A 21,071-nucleotide genomic window follows, 5' to 3' on the forward strand; every position below is an offset into this window, starting at 1 on the left:
TGGTCCCAGCCAAGGGAATTTGGACACTACTCCTTCCCTTACTTGGCCCAGCACCAGTTTGGCACCTAGCACACCTGGACAACCTGTGGAGGGAGGTTGGAAGTGGGTACTTGGAGCGGAATTCTGTGTGTCAGTCTGTCTTTTCCTCTCTGAATCCTCGATTTCCTCTATATAGTTGAGCGCATATACTTGTAAATAGCTAACATTTACTGACTGCTTACTATGTTCTAGGCACTGAGCAAAAAATATTATATATTTTATCCACAACCATTCTAACACAGATTTTTTTTAATGTTTATTTATTTTTGAGAGAGAGAGAGAGGAGAGAGAGAGAGAGAGAGAGAGAGAGAGAGAAAGCCAAGTGGGAGAAAGGCAGAGAGAGTGGGAGACAGAATTGGAAGTGTGATCTGCTCTGACAGTAGAGAGCCCAATGTGGACTTCCAACTCATGAACCATGAGATCATGATCTGAGCCGAAGTCGGATGCTTAACCAACTGAGCAACCCAGGTGCCCCAACCCAAAACAGATTTTTTCAAATAAATCTCAAAATCTGAACGAGAACACCAAGGCACCCAGAGCTTAGTTGCCTTTCCAGGGTCAATATACTGGTAACAGGGAGAGCCAGTGTTCAAAGCCAGGCAGTCTGGCCAGTCCCTTAAGGGGCTAAGTTTGTGTCATTTGGGAAACCAGCTAGACAAAACAGTACAGGACAGACCAGCGCACAGGAAGAATAACGACAGGAGAGGCCAGACAGGCTGGAGGACAGGTGCGTAATCGAGAGTTACACGCCCAGTCAGGGCTACAGCCAAGTAGGAGGAGGGTAACAGAAAACTAGTAGGAGTCTTGGAAAAGGGTGAGACAGAGAAGGGCAGACAGTCTGATGGGAAAGAGGGGGAGATCATGGAGGTTGTGAGGAAGGCAGAAGACAGGGGACGGGAGACACAGACAGGAAGACAGGATGGCAGGCAGGAGGTTCTCGGGCTCATCCTTGTCTGCACAGATTTTAGAGGAGCTTCCTGAGATGCAGGTGGATCCCATTCTTGGACCTCAACACAATTCTTGGCCAGGGAACAGGGACCCTGGAAGGATCTGGTGCCAGCTCAAAGCGGAGCAGGGTCAGGGCCACCGCCACCTTCATCTCGTTCATGGCAAACTGCTTCCCGATGCAGTTCCTGGGTCAGGGAGGGAAAAGGAAATGAGAAGTGGCCCCAATCCCCTTGCTGGGAACAGCACATGCAGGGCCCTCCTGCATGGGCCCGGCCCCAATCCCTTTCCTTCCCGGACACACACACATCTCGACCCAAGCCTTGCTTCACACTCTGCCCCTGACCTTTGACAAAGCCGACAGTCTTCCAGGACTAACTCCTACTCCTACCTCTGCTGTCAGCAGGCCTAAGATCCTTTTACAAGAGGGTCACCTCCCTGAGCCGCACAGGCAAGTAATGTGATTTCTGGCAGTGTTGTCTGGCCCTCTTCTGTCTCCACTGGCAGCCACACATCTTCCACCAACATCTAAGAGGAAGGACTCATTCCCAGGGAGAAACCAAATCCTAGAGCCAATACCTGCAAACATAATCGGCTCTAAGCCCGTTCTGTGAAAGTGGATTCGCTATTTGAAGAATGATAGATTTATGTATTCAGAAAAAAACTTGTTTCTAGTAACTCTTGGAAAGTTTCCTGAAGTTACTCTTTAGAGGACAATTTCAGCAGCATCGGAGGATTTCACAGCAGCCACTCTGGAGAACAGTCACCCAGCTCCACGGCCCCTTCAAGTCTGCTTTATGTTTTATACTCCAGGAAACTTTCAAATACCATGTGTCATGTATGAAACAGAGGCTTTTCTCTCAAAAGCAGTTTAATGTCTTCATTTGCATACATTTGCCCACTCAGCGTTGGACTGAGTGTAATGTTAATGTGTGTAGAGCCCAGACCATATATACTGATTTGACAACTGGGAAAATTGTCAAGTACATGACCATTACCATGTATTCAAGAATTCTTGTGGATAGATGCAAACATAACAGCCACACAGATTAGTCGAATACTTCATGGAACCCTTAAGAGGCTACAGTAACCATCCCCACGTATGACTTAAATATTTGAGATATGCAAGGCAGCTGAGAATGGACACACAGGCAAAGAAGTCAGTGGTTCAGTGCGGGGACAGAATGGCGAGTTGAGTAGGAAAGGCAGGCTTGAGAATGTGCACAAAAGAAGTCTATTGATTCCATCCAGACTTTGAAATCAACAGCAGTTGAAAATTAACATGTGAGAAAATCTATTGCGCAAAGTCCTACTCATACAGTGAATCAAATACCAGAATGCAGTGAGCTTTGGATCAGCCACTGACACTGAATTGTAGCTACAGGTTAGGTATGAGCGATGGGTCAAAGTCTCCAGGTCATGTGGTGCTTACCAACTTTCTTTTGTAAATAGACAGGGATGCACCTTTTTCCTAGCACAGAGACACGCAACGGCATATCTGTAGGCACCCATATTAACATAGGAAGTCACAAACATCAGGTGTATACCCAGAAAACAGCCCCCAATCCCATCTTGGTACAAGTAACTCACCTTGCTCCTCCTGAGAAGGGCAAGAAAGCATGGCTGTGTCGGGCAGAACCCGGTGCAAACCGTGAAGGGTCAAACTCCTGCAGAGGGAGCACCAGGACTAGGACAGGTGTGGTCAAGCCCCTCCTTCCTATCAACCAGCCACCAGATGGACCACCCAGAGATGGGACAGGAGGATGCATTGGTCTGGAGAGCTCATCCCAGCCCCTCCTCCCAAGGCCATCATACCTCTGGGTTTGGCCACACATTCGGGTTGTGGTGAAGGGCATAAATGGAGAGGGACACCTGGAATCCTGTGGGAGACAAGAGAGAAGACGGATCATATCCATGCCACGAGGAGTCATGTGCATGCACAAACAGCCTGGAAGCCACAGTGAAAGCCACTGCTCATCATTGTGAGTGGAATGACTGTGTTGCAAGAGAGATGGGGTGGACAAGGAAAGCACCCATACACTCATTACGAGAGAACCATGCCTGGGCTGAGAAGTAGGAAAGAACAGGAGGCTTACTTTTTGGAACAACTCAAGTGTCAGAAAACTCACATTTATCAAGTAGCACCCTTAGGCCCTTGGGTAATATGCATGAACTCATTCAATCCTCACAACAACCCTCCGGTGAAGGCATTCATGTCCCCATTGTCCATATCAGGCACCTTGAGCCTCAGAGAAGCTAAGCAATTTTCCTACAACCACACAGCTAGGGTGTGGCAGGCCTGGAGTTCAGATCAGAGGTGAGCCAACGGTGGCTCCAACCATGACTGGGTTCTCAGATCTGGTCATCAGGTGCTCTCTGCCACCAATCTGAGGGCTCCCCACAGACTGGACTGTCAAAATAATGACGGATTATTGGATTCCCTGAAGTGCTTCAATTACTGACCTCACAGGGAAGGAAAAACAACTCTGTCTAGCCCAGTGGGATTTTCTCTCCAGCATTCAAATCTCTGGATATTAGAAGTTTATGCTAATTTTGAAGCCCCCTCCTGAAGCCAACACCTCCTTGTAGAGAATGCAATGCATTGAGTCATTATTATTTTAACTGGCCTGTATATAGTATTTTGCCTTTGTTCCAAAGGAGTTATCTAAACATTGTGTAAAATCCTGAGGATATTCAAATAGATGTGTCTGGGAACAGAATTGGTCCACGAGTTCTGACTTGGAGTATGTAGTTTTAAATCAGAGAATGTCAGTGCCTTCAATGGGAGTGCTGTAGCATCACAAACCAATGGAATCTCACGGTAATAGCATGTTTTTCCTCGGTAAGAGTAGAAACGTAGGATTCTATGCATTTGAGATCTTAGAATTGAGATGCACCTTACAGGTTATTTGAGAGAAGCAACAAAAATAGAAAATAATCTCCATAGATAGGAAGAGGAACTAAACTTTACAACACTTTGGCAGTTCTCTGGCTCTGTGTCAGGCATTTTCTCTCCTCATCCAAACCAGAGAGGAAGTGTCCATTTATTGATGAAAAATGAAGACCAGACATATTCAGAACTACCCCGGGACCTGCAAATTTCTGACCTCCCATGTGCTCCTGCAGAACTGGTGCACGAGTGTGCTGACCTTCATACCTTTGGGTAAGGAGCGTCCATCAGGGAAGGTGATGGGCTTGTTGAGGTCTCTGTTGATGCCCGGAACTGGTGGGTAGAGTCGCAGTGCTTCCTTGATGCACATGGTGGTGTAGGGCATCTGGTCTAGGTGGTCCCTGAAACAAAGCTATCCTGAAGGACAGGCAAGATGCTGGCAAGCAGGGAATTCTCCAGTTGGGTGGACTGGGCTCTCCTATCTCGTGAGCACTCACCAGGTGATGGAGGTACCATCCCCCAGGAGACTCTGGACCTCCTCCCGGCACATTTGCTGATGCTCAGGGTGCGTGGCCAGGGCATAGAGGATCCAGGAGATGCCACTGGCTGTGGTGTCATGGCCCTCGAACATGAACGTGTCCACTTCAGCACGGAGGTCCTTGTCAGACAAGCTGCTGCCATCCTCCATCTGGGAAGACATGGTGACACAGCAGGATTTGTCTCCCTCCTCCAAGCTTGTGGGCAAAGCCTCAGGCCTCCCCTGCTCACACTCACTCTGGCAAAGAGGAGGATGTCCAGGAAGTCCAAGTGCCTCTTGCTCCTGACCTTCTCCAGAGCTCCCTCCTCCTGCAGCTGAGCCTTCCTCAGCTTGATCACTCGGTCTGGCCCAGAACAGTGTTCCCAGGCAGAGCTGAGAGCTCTGGGTGCCCAGACACAGCCACCCACCTTAGCCCACCTGCTGCCTGTATCCTGGCCTGGGTGCCAGCTGGATCAGGAGGAGAGTGGTAATGTCAGGGTGAGAGCTGGGGCACCATGTGCTTGTGTGTTGGGTCACCCCTCAACAGGACAGCCCAGGGAGGCTCTGCTTGAATGCTGCTGGCAGAGGGTCTCATTCAACCTTCACCCATGTGCTGACACATGTCAGCTCCTGCACAGCACTGGCATCCTAACACCTGCACCAGGGGGGTACCCAGGGTAGGTGTGTCCCAGCCCCTGAAGTGGCTCAAGGGGGGATAGGGCTCTGCTTGAGGGTTCAGTGCCTGTCCCTTTGAGATGTGTCCAGTGAAGGAGGGAGCCACCCAGGGGTCAGAGTCCAACCTGTGTGTTGATGGGCTAGCTGGCAGGCCCAGTGGTTCCAGCGACCTTCAGGGGTCAGCTTGTAGATGATGTCATTCTGGTGGAAAGCGTTCCTCACTCGGGAAAAAAACAGGTTGCTCAGGTCTTGAATGGCCTGGATGTAGGACTGGGAGATCCTAAATGGGGAGGATGCAGAAGGGCCTTGATGGAAAGAGACTTCTGCCCTGAAGTAGATTTGGGGCTGTGAGTGAGGGTTCCTCAGTCAGTGGGTCAGGCAACTTGAGGCATTCGCACTTTCTGTCTTAATACCCTCAAGACCCTCAGCCCTTTGTGAGGGACATTGCAGCCAGGCTTTTCCATATGGCAGGGACCTGGGATCTGTGCCTAATGAAGGTGTGCGGTGGGCTGAATTTGACTGTGGTCTGGGATGCTCTGCAGAATGTGGCTGTCTGTGCTGGGAAACACCCCAACTGCTCTACTTACCTCTCATCATGATAGGAGATAGGACCCAGAAACTGAGGATTTCACTGACCTGTCTGCTTGCTGGCTGCCCTGGTAGCTGAAGGCACACTTCATAATGGTGTCCAAGGTCATCAAGGACACATGCTCAAAAATCTCCAGATATGAGTTCTGTCTGATGAGGTCCTCCCACTTGTCCTGTGTTGGAGGGACACATTAATCCTCTACTCCTCCAGAAGGCCCATGCGCTCTCTGTAGATATTCTGATGAGATGTCCTCACCTTCTAAAGGGGATGTGTTTTAACATTTTTTTAATGTTTATTCTTGAGACAGATAGAGACAGAGTGTGAACAGTGGAGGTGCAGAGAGAGAGGGAGACAGAATCAGAAGCTGGTCCAGGCTCCAAGCTGTCAGCACAAAGCCCGACATGGGGCTTGATCTCACAAAGTGTGAGATCATGACCTGAGCTGAAGTCAGACGTTTAACCGACTGAGCCTCGCAGATACCCCAGATGTGTTTTAACAATTTGGGAACATACAGCAAATATGCGTTTGCAATGTGATGAGTTTTTTCTCAAAAACTTTTGTTACGTAAGTAATCACTATCTCCTACAAGTTAGGAGCAATTTATGGTGCTAAAAACCTGTAGCAGACCGGAAAACAATGTTTCCAAGGGGACAAAGGGTGAATCTTCTCTCTCCTGTGATTGATCTAGACACGAGAAAGAAAAGGTGAAGTCCCACATTAGGTAGCAAGTGTCAAGGCAAAAGAAAAGTAATGGGCCAGTACCAGGATTCCTAAGTAAAGGTATCAGGGACTGTTCAACAAATGTCAGCTCATCACAGTTAGTGAGACAGGGTCCTGCTCAGAAGTGATACTAGGGCATGATCCAGCCCTGGGTTTTGAGATCCGGTCTCCACTTCCCTTCATGAAGTGGTGAAAATCTATGCAGAAGCTTTTGCCCCAAGGCTAGTGCCCACCTCAGTGACATCCTGGGGTGTTCACCTGTAAATGAAGCTGCTACTGCCCAGGCCAGCCAGGGCCACTTGTCCTGTTGTCCAGGGGGATTGACTGCTCTTCCTATCCAAGCCGAAGACATAAAGTGGGAGGAGAAGGGACCCTGGATCCACCATGACTGTCTCTTCTGTGGGCAATGAGCACAGAGTGGAGGCAAGCCTGGGTACTTTCTTTTCCCTCCCTCGTTGGGGTACCCGGTCTCATAGTAAGGTATAAGTGCATGATTTTTAGGGCGGTGCCTGATTGATGTCTCCAGGACACATCTGGCTGAGAGTGGGCTCTGTGAACTATGCTGTGGGTGTGAGTGTGCAGGTGAGCGTAGGGCGGACTTACCAGCATCACATGGACAGAGTCGGCCATGAGCCGCATGTAGGGCTTAAGGATGTCATAGTGGAAGGCTGGGGTCAGCATCCGCCGGTGCTGGAACCACCTCTGACCATTCAACAGGAGCAAACCGTACCCTGGGCCACAATGGGGCTGTGTTGGAAGGGATCTCCCAAGAGTTGTCCAGGGTATTTGGGAGGAACCCAGAGTGTGAGATGAAGGGCATCCTGGGTGAGGCAGGGAAGGCCAGTGCATGTCGGGAAAGTAAATTTCCAAGAGCTGGTTCCCAGCAAGTGGTCATGACAGCTGAGAGATCAAGATGGAAACTGAGTGGGGTGCGAGTCTTAGAAGGACTTTGGTGAAAAGTGAGGTTGACATCATTTCTGAGGACTGTGAAGTGTTGTGGAAGAGGCTGAGCTGCAGGAGGGCTCTCCCCACCATTAGGAAGTGTTTCATCAGAAGGAGAGAATGGACATATGAGGAGTTTAAGATACAAAACAGATGAACATAAGGGAAGGGAAGCAAAAATAATACAAAAACAGGGAGGGGGACAAAAACCTAAGAGACTCTTAAATATGGAGAACAAACAGAGGGTTACTGGAGGGGTTGTGGGAGGAGGGATGGGCTAAATGGTAAGGGGCATTAAGGATTCTACTCCTGAAATCATTGTTGCACTATATGCTAACAAACATAGATTTAAATTAAAAAATATAGTAAATAAAAAGCCCTTAAAAAAGAAAGATAAAAAGAAGAGAATGGAGAGGATGGAGCTCCATTCAGCGATGAGGGTGTGACTGTGGTTCCGGTCACCTCTTGTTTAATCTGGGCCGAATGGATAGTTTTTGGCAAGCCTAACCAGAAGGTGGACTGTGGTCCCGATTCCATGTACTTACCTATCCAGGGAGCCAGGAATCTGGAGAAGTCATGATGCTTTGGGTCTGAAAAGTACAAGGGGCATTACAGGAAACTGGAGGGAACTGAGGAGGCAGCTGTGGTCCTGGCCGTTGGCCTCCATCCCTTCCTGAGGACTGTAAGCTGGCAGTTTGTTTCCATCCACTTCCCACTTGCCTCCCAACCGTGAATCTTGTTTCTTTCCTGATAGTCACTGTAGGCTCATGATGGCAGACTCAGTGTCTATAGCATAGCCCCAACGAGGATTTTGAATCAGCAAGAAATATAACTGCTGTCCTCAGTGCCACTGAAAAGACAGTAGCTGGTGTGTATTTTTTAATGATGACCCAGGATTTCCATGACATAGCATGGGCAACAGATAGGGTTCCAAATCCCAGCCATCATGGATAGCAAATTGTCTCTAAGATCTGGGATCATATAAGTTTGGTGAAGGAAGGAAGGAACAAGGAAGGAAGGAAGGAAGGAAGGAAAAGAAAAGAGAAAAGAAAAGAAAAGAAAAGAAAAGAAAGAAAGGTAGAGGGAAGGAAGGGAAGGAAGGGAGAGAGAAGGAAGGGAAGGAAGGCAAGAACAGAAATAAGGGAGACAAAGAAGAAAGAAAAGAAAAGAAAGACGAAGGAAAGAAAGAAAGAAGCAAAGAAAGAAAGAAAGAAAGAAAGAAAATGAAAAATGTAATCCCTCACAGCTGTTTAAGCATCCGATCTAAGTATCTATATTTGGCCTTATGCTGGCTTGTGGGCTAGAAGGATGGTTGCTGGAGGGTACTGAAGGCTGAGCCATGACTCTCTTCCAGAATTTCGTAGTCCCCAAGGAATATCCCCAAGAGGGAAGAGCCATAGCAGAAGACACGCGGGGTAGTTCTCACCTGATCGCCCCAGGATCACCTTCATGTAGTCCGGGTCATAGACTATGAGGGTAACTTTGCTCCCCCACAGCCAGCGAGGACTGGCGCACGGGTATTTCTCTGCCCTTTTCTGAAGCTTTTGTAGCTCTTGGCCATCTTGGAACTGTAACCGAGGGAAAGACAAGTCAATAAAACCTTCCTCTGTAGGTGCACTGCTTAGAGTGGTGGTGGCAGGTAGGCCGGCCACAGGGTGATAGTTCTAGATATCCACAGTGCTTAAGAATTTGGAACTGTTTCTGATGAGACAGGTTCTGATCTAGATTCCACATTCAGTGAACTTATGTTCTAGTGTGGGTGGAGTTGGGGAAGAGAATCAGGTCTTAGAGTCTGAAGTGTTCTTCAATTACTTAAGGGGCCTGCTCTGTGCTCCCAGGTCATGGCCATCATGGGCTACCCTTCTCCTTAGTTCCAGTGCAGTGACCATCCAGTGGGAACCTCTTACCACAAAGCTATGTTACTTTGTCCACCACGATGCCCTCAACCTGCACAGCAGGGGCCCTGGGTCCTGTTTCTGCCCAGTGTAATGCCTCTATGCTGATCACATGCTCTCCTCGTCTAGGGGACCCCAAGGAGCCAAATGGTGCCATGCCTGGCTATTCCCCTCTCTGGGCCATTCTGAGGGCCACTGATCTGTCAGCTGTCTGGACATACACTTGGGGCTGCGATCTGTCCCTGAGCAGGTCTGGCCAGGGCCAGGTGACAATCTTGTAGAAGAGACATTGCCCACGGTGGCGGTGGCAGTTACTCTGTCGGTAAATACCCAATGTCCACTGGCCTTCAGCCTGCAACTACTCAATGCAGGCTATGCTCCACTAAAGCTGCAGCCACAAAAAATGTCCCCCAAGGGAGGCACAAGGAAGAAGGAGGACAGAAACTAAAGGGGCAGCACAGACAATGGTCAGGTGTTGTGGGCTCTGCTACTAGCAGTCAGGCTGAGACAGGGGAGGAAAGATGGGGCTGTTGACTCACCTCTTTCCCACCCTGCAGTTCCCCTTTCATAGTTCCTGGTGGATTTCACCCCTAGGTAGTGCAGCGAGTTTGTGGACCCACAGCATGCTTGTCCTTCGTAGGCATTACGTTATTTTCAATTTTTATCAATTATGCAGGTTAGAATGACTTGCTTGAGACTGTAATCATCAGCATCATCATCCCCACTTTACAGAGGAAACAGAGGCATAGAGTATGTGGCAGAGCTAGGATAAAATCTACAGAGCTTGGCTCAGAGACCACATGCTTCCCTGTCCCCATTGTGATTTGTCACCTTGCCTGAAGGTTAGCTTTAACTCACCTCAGGTGGCATTCTAACTCCTGACTTAGCCAATAACAGAGGAATTGAATAAAGGAAGGTTTCAGATAGAATTATAAAAACAAGAAATATTTGGCTACAATATCTGATAGGTCAGCAGGCGATGAGAGATGATTGGGCACCGGGAGTAATATTTGTTATGTAGCAGAACCTGTCTGCTTACAGAGTCTACATACAGTCAGTTAATGGGAAAGTCACTGGAGGAAGTTTTTTAGTTCCTTATGTTAAATCCCAGCTCGGGAAGGTGACAACTGCATCTAACAAAAGGTCCCAATTTCTCCACCTGGACAAATAATCTGGAAGTCATTAGTGCAACAATGTGCAGGAAGGAACTAGGCTCTGGCTGTCTCCCTGTGGCTGACATGAAGTTTCCATCTCTGGCGCCACTCGGTTGAAATCGCTCTGCCTCCTTCTCTGAGAAAAGACCGGTCTTTGCTCTCTACAACACCCCACCTCCTAGGCTTGTTCAATCCACACCCCACTAGTGAGCCCCTCTCCAAGTGCCCCCCTTCCTGTAACCCTCCCTCGGGGACCAGTGCTGACAGAACTGGCTGGGTAGGTGCTGTCTCCCACCCAGTCACCCCAAGCTGCTCCTTCCTCTGTCACTGCACAACCTGAGTCAAGTATCCCTTGGGGTCAGCTCTGAGCTGGCCACCGGGGTACTGGAAGGAGGTGACATCCTCAGCCCATGGATTACATGGTGCCGGGTTTGGGGAATGAGAGCTGATGTGGAAACAGATTCTGTTAATGGTGGAGCTCAGTGTGAGTGCTCTTTACCTGCCCCATCCTGGGAACCTTCTCCTGTGTGCCAGTGACTTGTCAGGGTTCTAGCACTGAAACCACTAGTCTGGAACATCCACAGTCTCAGGCACCCAACCTGGTTGTTCCCTACACCTGACGTGATCCCCGGTCTGCCTAAAGAAAGAGGGCACCAGCACAGGCTTCCTTGGAGGGGCTGAGCTCCAAGGCTGGCATGGGGCACCGAGGTCTGAGAGGTAAGCTAGACCCACGTGCTGTCACACAAGAAGCCTGTGGGATGCATCTGCTGACCAGGAGGATACTCTGAGAATCCAGGCCCACTCTGTCCCCCGTACCCAACCAGCCCCTTCCTACCTCCTGAATGTGCCCAAAGAGCCAGTGGGAAGGAGGCGACGGGAAGTGCTGGACCGCTTTGAGCAGCCACTGCCTGCGCAGGTAGAGCTGTGCTGCCTTGAGCAACAGCAGAGTGAAGCCTAGCAGGGAGGCCACTTGCAGGAGCCTAGAGACACCATCCAGGGGTCTGGTGAAGCTCAGCACAGAGACACTCATGGTGCAGGGACAGCTGGATCCGTTGACTATTCCTGACTGTGGCTGACCTCCCCTGAGCACCGCAGCCTTGTCAGTCCAAGGAAGATTGCCCTGCCCACAGAGAGAGATGGCAAATGGAGGGGGCAGAGGTTAGACTGGGCCTCCAGAGTTCATTAACTGAGAGGATCCACCTTGGGAACCAGTGGGAGGAAAGCTTTCCCAGCAGACAGCAACAGTGGCTGGCAAACTCCCACTTGGCCTTCCTCCGATTTATCATCCAATATTTCAGGAGCACCCCTAAGTGCCAGGTGTACTGAGTGCCACAGCACAGATGCCTGCAAACAGACATGAGCCCTGACAGCAAGAAGACCGCAGTCCAGTTACCGAGTTCAGAACGTGTGGTTGGTTGGCTTATTCTCCCTTATCAGAGAGCAGAAGTCTTACAGGGAGCTAGTGTGATGTGGCCACAGGAGCACTGCCATTGAGAGTGCCAGCTGGGATTAGAATCAGGGGTTCTCCCGACCACCTGCTTCAGCTGCCTCAGCATTGTTCCCCATGCTTGTCACTGTCCACCCACCAGTTGTGCCTGGAGCGGACTGTGCTGGCAGACAGAGCACCGGCCCTAGACTCAGATCCCCAGCCCCAGGGCACGCTCATGACATAGGAGGCCTGCAATGTAGACTACTTGAACCTCGGTTTCTCCTTCTGGAAGGTGGGGTAATCGTCCCTTTCCCAAATTACCCCCAAGTTCCTTCCTCCAAAGTCCTCCTTTCTCGACTTCATGACAGAAGATTCATCACACAACCCTTGGACCAGAGTTCTTTCCTGCTTCCCCTAAATCCTGGGCTCCTGTCCAAACCCTAGGGGACATAATCACATTATCCATTCCCCTCATCTTAATATGGTTACCTTCCATCCCTCTGTGGCCCCTGGTCAGAGACTTTGGAGCCAGACAATTTCCCTTACTTGGCCCAGCACCAGCTTTGCAACTAGCATACCAGGAGCAGTTGTGGAGAGAGCCTGGAAGTAGGACAGCCTGGGTGCAATTCTGGGGGTCACTCTGTCTTTGCCTCCCAGAGTCCTCGGTTTCCTCTATACGGTGAGCACATGATGCTTGGTGTAGCTAACATTTAGTGAGCACTTACTATGTTCTAGGCACTGAGAAAGAAACCTTAGAGGTTTTCTCCACAACAACCCTACGGAATAGACTTTTTAACAAAAATCCCCAAGTCAAAGTGAGAAAACCATGGCATAAAGAGCTTAGTTGTCTGTCCAGAGTCACCCTCCTGGTAAGAGGGAGAGCCGGCATTCAGTCCAGGAAGTCCTGCCCCAGAGACTTTGCTGTGAACCATTTGTTGAAAACCAGGCTCCAGCCCGCAGGGGGCAACGCCCAAACGCTGCAGGGGACGTTTCATGCTTGCTTTGTTTGATCCAGTGTTTCCTGGGAGCAGCAGTGTGTTTCGGGTATCAATCCCACATTTTGGCATAAATGCAAGCCTCACTATGCAGGGCTGTTTTTGTGAGCAAATGTAGGGCACACCATGTCTGTAGATGTAGCAGTCGTTGAAGACGATGCTCACAGAGAATTTTCACGATGTGAGTAAAGCTGATGATAAACTGGTCAAAAGAACGTAGAGCTCTCTGTAGAGAGTTTAAGTCTTACTAAGTTGTGCTGGCATTGTCAACATTATTAAAGAGTCAATATCTGTCCCGTTCATTTGTGATCCAGACACCACAAGCAAGGGTTCTTTGAAGGTTGTAATGGGGCAACCCATGTCTTATGCTTTCTATCGCGTGGGACTGAGGGCTGTGCCTGCTGATGATACCCAGGGAATACTTACTGATGTGACGAACGAATGAAGCTGGAAATCAGGATAACACTGCACCAGTTAGATCACTGTCTTGAAGAGACTGGGTTTAGTGATGGTTGCCACATTTTAAAGGGAAATGAGTATTTCCTGGCTCTGTGAATAGGCCACAGAAAGGCAGGTGAATGGGTGCAGTCATTCCCCAAGGCGGAAGCTTGAAGTGATTACTCAAGTGATTACTCGTAATACCAGGCACTTGCTGTTTCTGGGGCTGATGGATATTCCTAAATATTGGCTTGCTTTTCCCATCTAAGAGAAGGCTTGAAGCCATCATTTATTTATTTATTTTTGGCTGGGGCATTATGCAGCACCCCTTTCTACCTAGAATGAGATCTAGGGTGATTCTGAGAATGTGAGCGCTCCTTACCCGGTACCATGCATGGTGCTGGCATGGGTAAGCTTCCAAAATATGTCCTCAATATTGGCATAGTGGTTTCCAAAGCACAATCACAACTACTGCTCAATTTATCAATACTAAATGACAGACAAGTAAACTAAGGCCCAGGGAGCTGGTTGACTGTCTCAAGGTCACAAAGCAAGTAAGTGTCAAACTTAGAACAATGACCATAAATGTCGAACTCTAGTTTTGCTAATACCCAAGTGTCACTTATTTTGTGTAATAGTTACATTTGTTGACATGATGCCAATGTTTTCATATATTATCTACCTACATTTTTAAAGCACCCTATCTTAGAACAGATACCAGCCTCTGGATGATCTCTCCAAACTTATCTCAGACGACTGTCCTACCAAGCGGCAGCTTCTGGAAGACACCACACTTCTTCCTGCCCCAGAGCATGTGTGCTTGCTGTTGGTTCTACCGGAATGCTCCTCTCTTACCCTTCACACTGCCAGCACCTTGTCATCCTTCGAGTTTCGCTTTGAATGCCCTCTCCAACAAGAGGCCATCCTGGATCTCCCTAAGTAGACTCTCCCTGTTAGTCTCTCTCATAGCACTGTATTTGTTTCCTGTTTTAGATGGACTGCTCTCTGTATTCATTCTACTTACTTGCTTGGTTGAATATTATCAGTCTTCCCCAAGAATGAAAGGGCAGGACCATGTCCGTCCCATCACATGGAGTATCTTGACAGTGCCTTGCACATAGCAGGTCCTCAATGAAAATGTGTCAAATGACATAAGGAACAGAACTGAGCTGACTTCTGCATTGCACAGCAAGCTGGTTTTATCTTTCTTATGAAAAACTTTAATGCTGAACTAAATTTCTTTCTGGGAGTAGTATAGATAGAAGGTTGATGACAGGCAGCATTTGCAAGCAGATTGGCCAGTCTGGGGCTGTTGAGCTAACCCAGGAACAGTAAGAGAGAGGGTGCCTTGGGCTTACAGTGGTGGCTCTGGGACTGGAGAGCAGGTGAGCTCAAAGATATTAAGACTGTGACTGCCTAGGAGAGGCTAGAAGAGGAGTGAAGGACAGAACCTGGACAAAGTTGTAACCTGAGCCCACCCATTCTCCTCAGCCCGCCCACCCTGGCTCGAACAGTTCCTTGGCTTCCTGAACATCTATGAGCCTGACTTCCCTAAAGGTTTGTAGACCTGAGGGGGTTAGTGTTCTCAGGAGAGGGTGAGTTTCCAGAGAACAAAGGGCTCAGGTTCCAGGTGGGGAGGAGTCCTGGGACCTGCATCTCACTTTTAGGAACTGAGGTCCTATTTATCCACATGTCCTGTTTATCCACAAATAAATATCTAGGAATCTCCCAGTCTGTGCTTGACCTGATCATCTTTCTCCTACAGATCCCATGATCACAGATGTGTTTAATTTCTTCTTCCACTGGATTGAGGAGTGGGCACCTGCCTTCCCTGCCTTTCTCCTCCAAGACCTTTGGTGCTGGGTGACCATGGTTCTTCCCTATGCATCCTTCCTGTCCTGTCACCACTCACTCAGGCATCCCACCAACTGGACAACCTGGCCCTCTAGTGCCCTTTCTTACTTAAGCTGCTCCTTAGGAAGACAGAAGAGAATATAAACAAGCTACTGTCTGTCCAAAAAATGGGCTCAGACACATTATACTTCTGGGTCTGTTGTTTTCTTTCTAGACAGGCATCTACTCAGCCAGTTTTTGTTTTTCCGGTGGAACTCTGACTAATACAAATTTTCATAGCAAGAATGGTTCTAGAGGAACAGAATCTTAATGAGTTTTCTGAATAGGTTCTAGATTTCATGAATGTGTTCTCTATTAGGATTCATTGGAAAGGCACTGATGACCCTATTGCCAATGGTAAAGAGGTCACTGGTAGCCCCAAGCCTGAGGTTGCAAAATGCAAAACATCACCATTAGATACTGCTAATCAAATACTTGCAAAAGGCAAGGTTTGGTGACCATGTATTTGGTGCTAAAAAGCATTTTAGTTGTCCATGGTATCCTGGAGAAAGTGTAAAAGAATAATGTGGAGGATTGAAAAGAAATACATGAACTGAATGCTTCTATGTTGGCATTCAAGATCATTGTGCCCTATAGCCACATTGCCCTTTGCCAGGGCTCAGATTTCGGAGAACTAAACCCAGAGCATCATCCTGTCTGTGCCTGAATTATAATCAAACTGAATCCCTATCTTGTAGGTGTCAAGTTACAGTGAGAATATTGAGCAACAAGAGCCTGAAAATTGGAATGGGGACATGTAGGTTATCCTCATGAGGTTGGAGACATCAAACCCCTATATTCTACTGAATCTTCTTTCAGTTGGAGAATATGTCCATTCCAGTTATGTATTGCAGAAGCAGAGAAATAACCTCAGGATAAGTTAGGGTATGTATAAGCTAAGAGGCAATAACTTTCAGGGTGAAGGATGGCTCTCCAACCGGCTGGATATGCTATAAACCAACTTCCAATATATGGTGCTGGTTCTTCCATAGTCAGGGTTCACCATCCAGGACTCAAGAGATGGGAGTGGGATAGATACCACTCATTATTACCCTAGTGACCCGCTTAGCATCATTTTAGGTACTTGTTGCTGCAACATGTGCACTGCTGGCCTAGTTCTCCAGGTTCCAAAGGCAGGAGTGCTTCCACCAGGACACACAAGATAGACTACATTGAACTGCATGTGAACATATCTCCTGGCCAGTTTGGGCTCCTCATGGGTCTGAATGAAAAGCAGTTACTGTACTGGATTGATCCTGGTTGCCAAGGGGGAAATTGGTAGTTTCCTTACGGATGAAGATGAGAAGAATTATGCTCTGAGTAGAGGAAGTACATGGGGCATCTCTTAGAACTACCATGCCCTGTCATTAAAGTAAACTGAAAAATGCCACTGCCCAGTTGAGGCAGGGCTAGTTATGGCCCGGATCCTTCAAGAAGGAGGTTTGGGTCACCTTACCAGGCCAAAAACCACAGCTGCCTGGTGTGCTTCCTGAGGGCAAAGAAAATATGGAATGGGTGATGGAAGAAGGTAGTTATAAATCCTAGCTATGGTCATGTCACAGGTTGTACAAATGAGTGTATTGTTTCTAGAACTTTTCCTTATTCGGTGAGAATATGATTCTACATGTGTGCACCTGTGTGTCAGATTGTTTTTTTCCTTTTCTTACATCCTCCACACGAAGGGCAACACTTTGTATCATAGTATTCAAGACACGGATTTCAGGGAGAAGAAAAAATACCCTCCAATGACTTTGCTTGGCAGTTGCGAACAAGGGTCAACACACTATCAATTATATGAAGGACACTTGGTGGAAGGGTGACTTTATTACAGCTAGTAGGCGGATTAGGTATGGTATCAGAAAATGTGTGAATGCCAAGTGGACAACAATTGGACTGTGGAGGCTAGTTTTGTAGGTTGACTTGCATTGGCTGTAGTACTAGTAATTCAGTTCAATTAGGTATTGCACAAAAATTTTATAGATACGGTTGACATCTCTAATCAATTGAATTTAAGAAGAGGGTATTTCCTTGATAAACGGGGAGGCTTAATCCCCTCACTGAAAGGCCTTCAGAGCAGACTTTTAGAAGGTGGAAAATGCAAGAGAAGAGGTTCTCCCTAAGAGCTTCTGCAACACCTGGTTGTGGCCCCGTGAGACCCTTTTCAGATTTCTAATCTCCTGAACTACAGGACGATCAATTTGTGCTCTCTTAAGGGATTAAGTTTGTACAATTGGGTAAAGTAGCAAGAGAAAGCCTTACAGGGACAGACCAGCAGGCAGGAAGGAAAAATGACAAGAGGGCAGGCAGGTTGGGGACAGGTGCATAATCAAGAGTTACACGCACAGTCAGAGCTGCAGCTGGGTAGGAGGAGGGTAGCAGAAAACGAGTAGAAATCTTGGAAAAGGGTGAGACAGAGAAGGGCAGACACTCTGATGGGCAAGAGGAGCAGATCATGGAGGCTGGCAGGGGTCCGGACAGAAGACAGGAGATAGGAGAGACAGAGAGGAAGACAGGATGGCAGGCAGGAGGGCCTCAGGGATCATCCCTGTCTGCACATGTTTTAGAGGAGCTTCTTGAGATGCAGGTGGATCCCATTCTTGGACCTCAACACAATTCTTGGCCAGGGAACAGGGACCCTGGAAGGATCTGGCGCCAGCTCAAAGCGGAGCAGGGTCAGGACCACCGCCACCTTCATCTCGCTCATGGCAAACTGCTTCCCGATGCAGTTCCTGGGTCAGGGAGGGAAAAGGAAATGAGAAGTGGCCTCAATCCCCTTGCTGGGAACAGCACATGCAGGGCCCTCCTGCATGGGCCCGGCCCCAATCCCTTTCCTTTCCCGGACACACACACATCTCGACCCAAGCCTTGCTTCACACTCTGCCCCTGACCTTTGACAAAGCCGACAGTCTTCCAGGACTAACTCCTACTCCTACCTCTGCTGCCAGCAGGCCTGAAATCCTCTTACAAGGGGGTCAGCTCCCTGAGCCGCCCAGGCAAGTCAAGTGATCACTGCAAGAGGTAATCATAGGTTGTTTGCTTTCTTCATAAGCCATTTTTGTTTTCACAAGGTGGAGGTACTCTAAAGGGAGACTGGGTCACATATCAGGCCCTAACCAGTGGGTGGGGGCAGCTATAGGGACCCAGGTCCTCAGAGAAAGGACAAGATGGAATTGTGTAAGGAAGTCAGAATGGCAACAGGGAAACATCCTGGACATGCAAGATCTTAGCAATGCTCAACATGCTACACCATCTGCCTTCCAGTTTGGGTCCAGACTCTAGTCTTCCCCTCGACCCCTCTGTCAACCAGCTGCTGTAGATTCCAATTGTACTGCACAAATGTCCTTGTCCTTGCCTTCCATCTCTCAGCCTCCTCACCTGGGCTTCTCTGTCTCTTGCCTCCCCTTCCCTCTCCTGCAGCCCCATCCAGCTCAGACTCTCCCAGGCCCTCCATCACAGTTACGGCATGTCCACGTGCCTCAGCTGGCATCAAATCCCTCTCTGGCTTGTTGCCTTACTCACCTGTCACCTGTCTCCTGTCCAGCTCCGCCCACCAGCTCAGCTCCTGTTGATTAGATCCTTGAGAATGCCCTCCCCCCACCTCTGCCTGCCACATGCTCAACGCTAAGAGCAATGACAGCCCACCCTCACCCCCTCTGCTGGCTGCACATCTGTACTCATGGACCCAGCATCACACTGGTGTTTTTCACTCAGGAACACATGACTCCAGAACAGGAAAGTGCCAGATACATGTAACGTCACACAGTTTGTTCGATGTCAATGATGGAGTGAAAGAATGAATGAACAAATGATGTCTCCTTTGAGTGGAAGCATTTATCTCTGGTCTGTGGACTCTTGGAGGCCAGGGCAGTACCTTTCCGCTGTGTTCCCAACTCCCAACACAGGACTTGGCACCAGGAGACAGGCTTAATAAGTAGTCTCATAATTGAATGATGTTTATTGAACTGAAAAAATACCTGAATGGAATAAAATATGAGTGACCATTAGGTCTGAGCTAGGAATGAAGCCGTCTAGCCCTCTCCTGCCTCTGCTGGCAGCCACACGTCTTCCTCTAATGTCTAGGCTCAAATCCTGCAGCCAGTATCTGGAAAAATAGTTTGCTTAAAGCCTATTTTGTGAAAGTGGATTTACTATTTGAAGAAAAGAACTTGTGTCTAGGAACTACTTACAAGGTTTATGGAGGTTACTATTTTGAGGACCATTTCAGCAGCATTGGAGGATTTCACAGCAGCCACTCTGGAGAATAGTCACCCAGCTCCACAGCCACTTCAAGTCTGCCTTATGTTTTACACACCAAGAACTTTGCAAATGCCATATACAAATGTGTCATCGACAAAAGAGTGGCTCCTCAAAAGCAGTGGGTTGTCCTCATTTTATGCTTTTTTTTTTTTTTTTTTTTTTTTTTTTTACCATTTTTGGCTATGTAGGTTCTAGGACTATGACATATAAATCCCATTCACACAAAGAATTTTGCCAACTGGGAAAGTTGTCATGGTTATGTGAAATCAATGGGCAGTAAACATTTTGTTAGATTAGACTGAAAAAAAAAAGAGAAGACAGGTATTGATGTGGACTGTGTTGAAATGGCTACTCTAAATGTTCATGTATATGATTTAACCACTGAAAACGAGAATCCACGGGTTACCCAAACACAGGCAAACATCACTGATACAGTGAATGGCAGATCAGTGAATTAGGTACACAAGATAGTGGGCTGGACTGACAATATGGGAAGAGAGAAATCATCTTTTGAGATACCAGTAACTGAGAAAAGCAAATATCTGAAATATTTTAATTCTGAGAGGTCATCCTTCTAAAGTGAGGAAAGCACAAGAATACACAAAACTTCGGGACACCAGGACACTGAACTATGGTTGGTATTAAGAGCAATGGGACAAAGTCACCATGGCAGGCTGTGTTGCCACCTTTCTTTTGAACATGGAGACACAACACCTCTTTCCCAAACACACAATCACACAATGCCAATAACGGCAGACACCACAGATGAACAGAAGAGGTCACAACACGAAATACATGCGCAGTGACACCCCCACTCAAGTGCAACTATCTCACCTTGATCCTCCTCGGAAGGGCAAGAGAGCATCGCTGTGTTGAGCAGAACATGGTCCAAACTGCAAGAGTCAAACACCTGCAGAGGGTGCACCAGGGCCAGGACAGGTGTGGTCAAACCCCTCCTTTCTATCAACCAACCACCACACAGACCACCAGAGGTGGGCCAGTGAGATGGAGGTGTCTGGAGAGATCATCCCATCCTCTCCTCCCACGGCCACCCTACCTCTGGATTTGGCCACACCTCTGGGTTGTGGTGAAGGGCATAAATGGAGAGGAAGACTAAGAATCCTATGGGATAGACAACAGAAGACTGACCATACCAATGCCACAAGGAACCATGTGCATGCACAAACAGCTGGGCAGTCACAATGAGAGACACTTCTCATCACTCTGAGTGGATTGACTGTGTTGAAAGGGATGTGGGGCTTACATGGCAAAGCATGTGTGCACAGATTACTAGAAAACCAGGACCAGTCTGGGAAGCAGGAAAGAACTAGTGGCTTACTTTTTGGAGCAACCCAAGTGACAGACAACTCACATTTATCAAATGCAATCTATGAGCCCTTGGGGAACATGCATGAACTTATCCACCCTCACAACAATCATCCAACGAAGGTGCTCATATCCCTTATGTTCTCATGAAGCACATGCACCTCGGATAGGCTAAGCTACTTGCCTATGACCACACAGCTAGAATGTGGCAGGGTTGGAGGATTGGCCTCCAACCATGGCTGAGATCTCAGATATGATCTTCAGCTGCTCTCTGCCATCAACCTGAGGCCTCCCCAGAGACTGGACCGTTTGAACTATGACAGTGAATTCTCTAGTCTCTCTCATTAGCCTAGATCCCATAAGGAAA

At 48.2% G+C, this 21,071-nt stretch overlaps 2 protein-coding genes across 3 annotated transcripts in view; both read right to left on the reverse strand.

Moving 5' to 3' along the window:
- Positions 1-995: 995 nt before the first annotated feature.
- On the reverse strand, positions 996-11,497 carry LOC122480466 (cytochrome P450 4A11-like). 2 transcript variants are annotated; one of them, XM_043574905.1, is made up of 12 exons: positions 11,202-11,497; positions 8,744-8,885; positions 7,863-7,907; positions 6,979-7,106; positions 5,703-5,827; positions 5,192-5,346; positions 4,649-4,755; positions 4,372-4,562; positions 4,142-4,275; positions 2,800-2,864; positions 2,575-2,651; positions 996-1,172 (listed from the first exon to the last, which is right to left on the reverse strand). In XM_043574905.1, the coding sequence occupies exons 1-12, from the start codon at positions 11,394-11,396 to the stop codon at positions 1,004-1,006; spliced, it is 1,533 nt and encodes a 510-aa protein (XP_043430840.1). In that variant the 5' UTR covers positions 11,397-11,497; the 3' UTR covers positions 996-1,003. The 2 variants fall into 2 exon arrangements, with proteins under 2 accessions (XP_043430840.1, XP_043430841.1); XM_043574906.1 differs by lacking the exon at positions 11,202-11,497 and adding an exon at positions 10,866-10,976.
- Positions 11,498-16,914: 5,417 nt separating this feature from the next.
- Positions 16,915-21,071, reverse strand: part of LOC122480465 (cytochrome P450 4A11-like) — a 32,485-nt gene continuing 28,328 nt past the window's right edge. The window contains exon 12 of the mRNA XM_043574904.1: positions 16,915-17,850. Within this exon, the coding sequence (XP_043430839.1) occupies positions 17,682-17,850 (169 nt within the window). The 3' untranslated portion in view covers positions 16,915-17,681. The remainder of the gene's footprint in view (positions 17,851-21,071) is intronic.

This window comes from Prionailurus bengalensis, chromosome C1 (genome assembly GCF_016509475.1).
Source record: "Prionailurus bengalensis isolate Pbe53 chromosome C1, Fcat_Pben_1.1_paternal_pri, whole genome shotgun sequence".
NCBI lineage: Eukaryota > Metazoa > Chordata > Mammalia > Carnivora > Felidae > Prionailurus > Prionailurus bengalensis.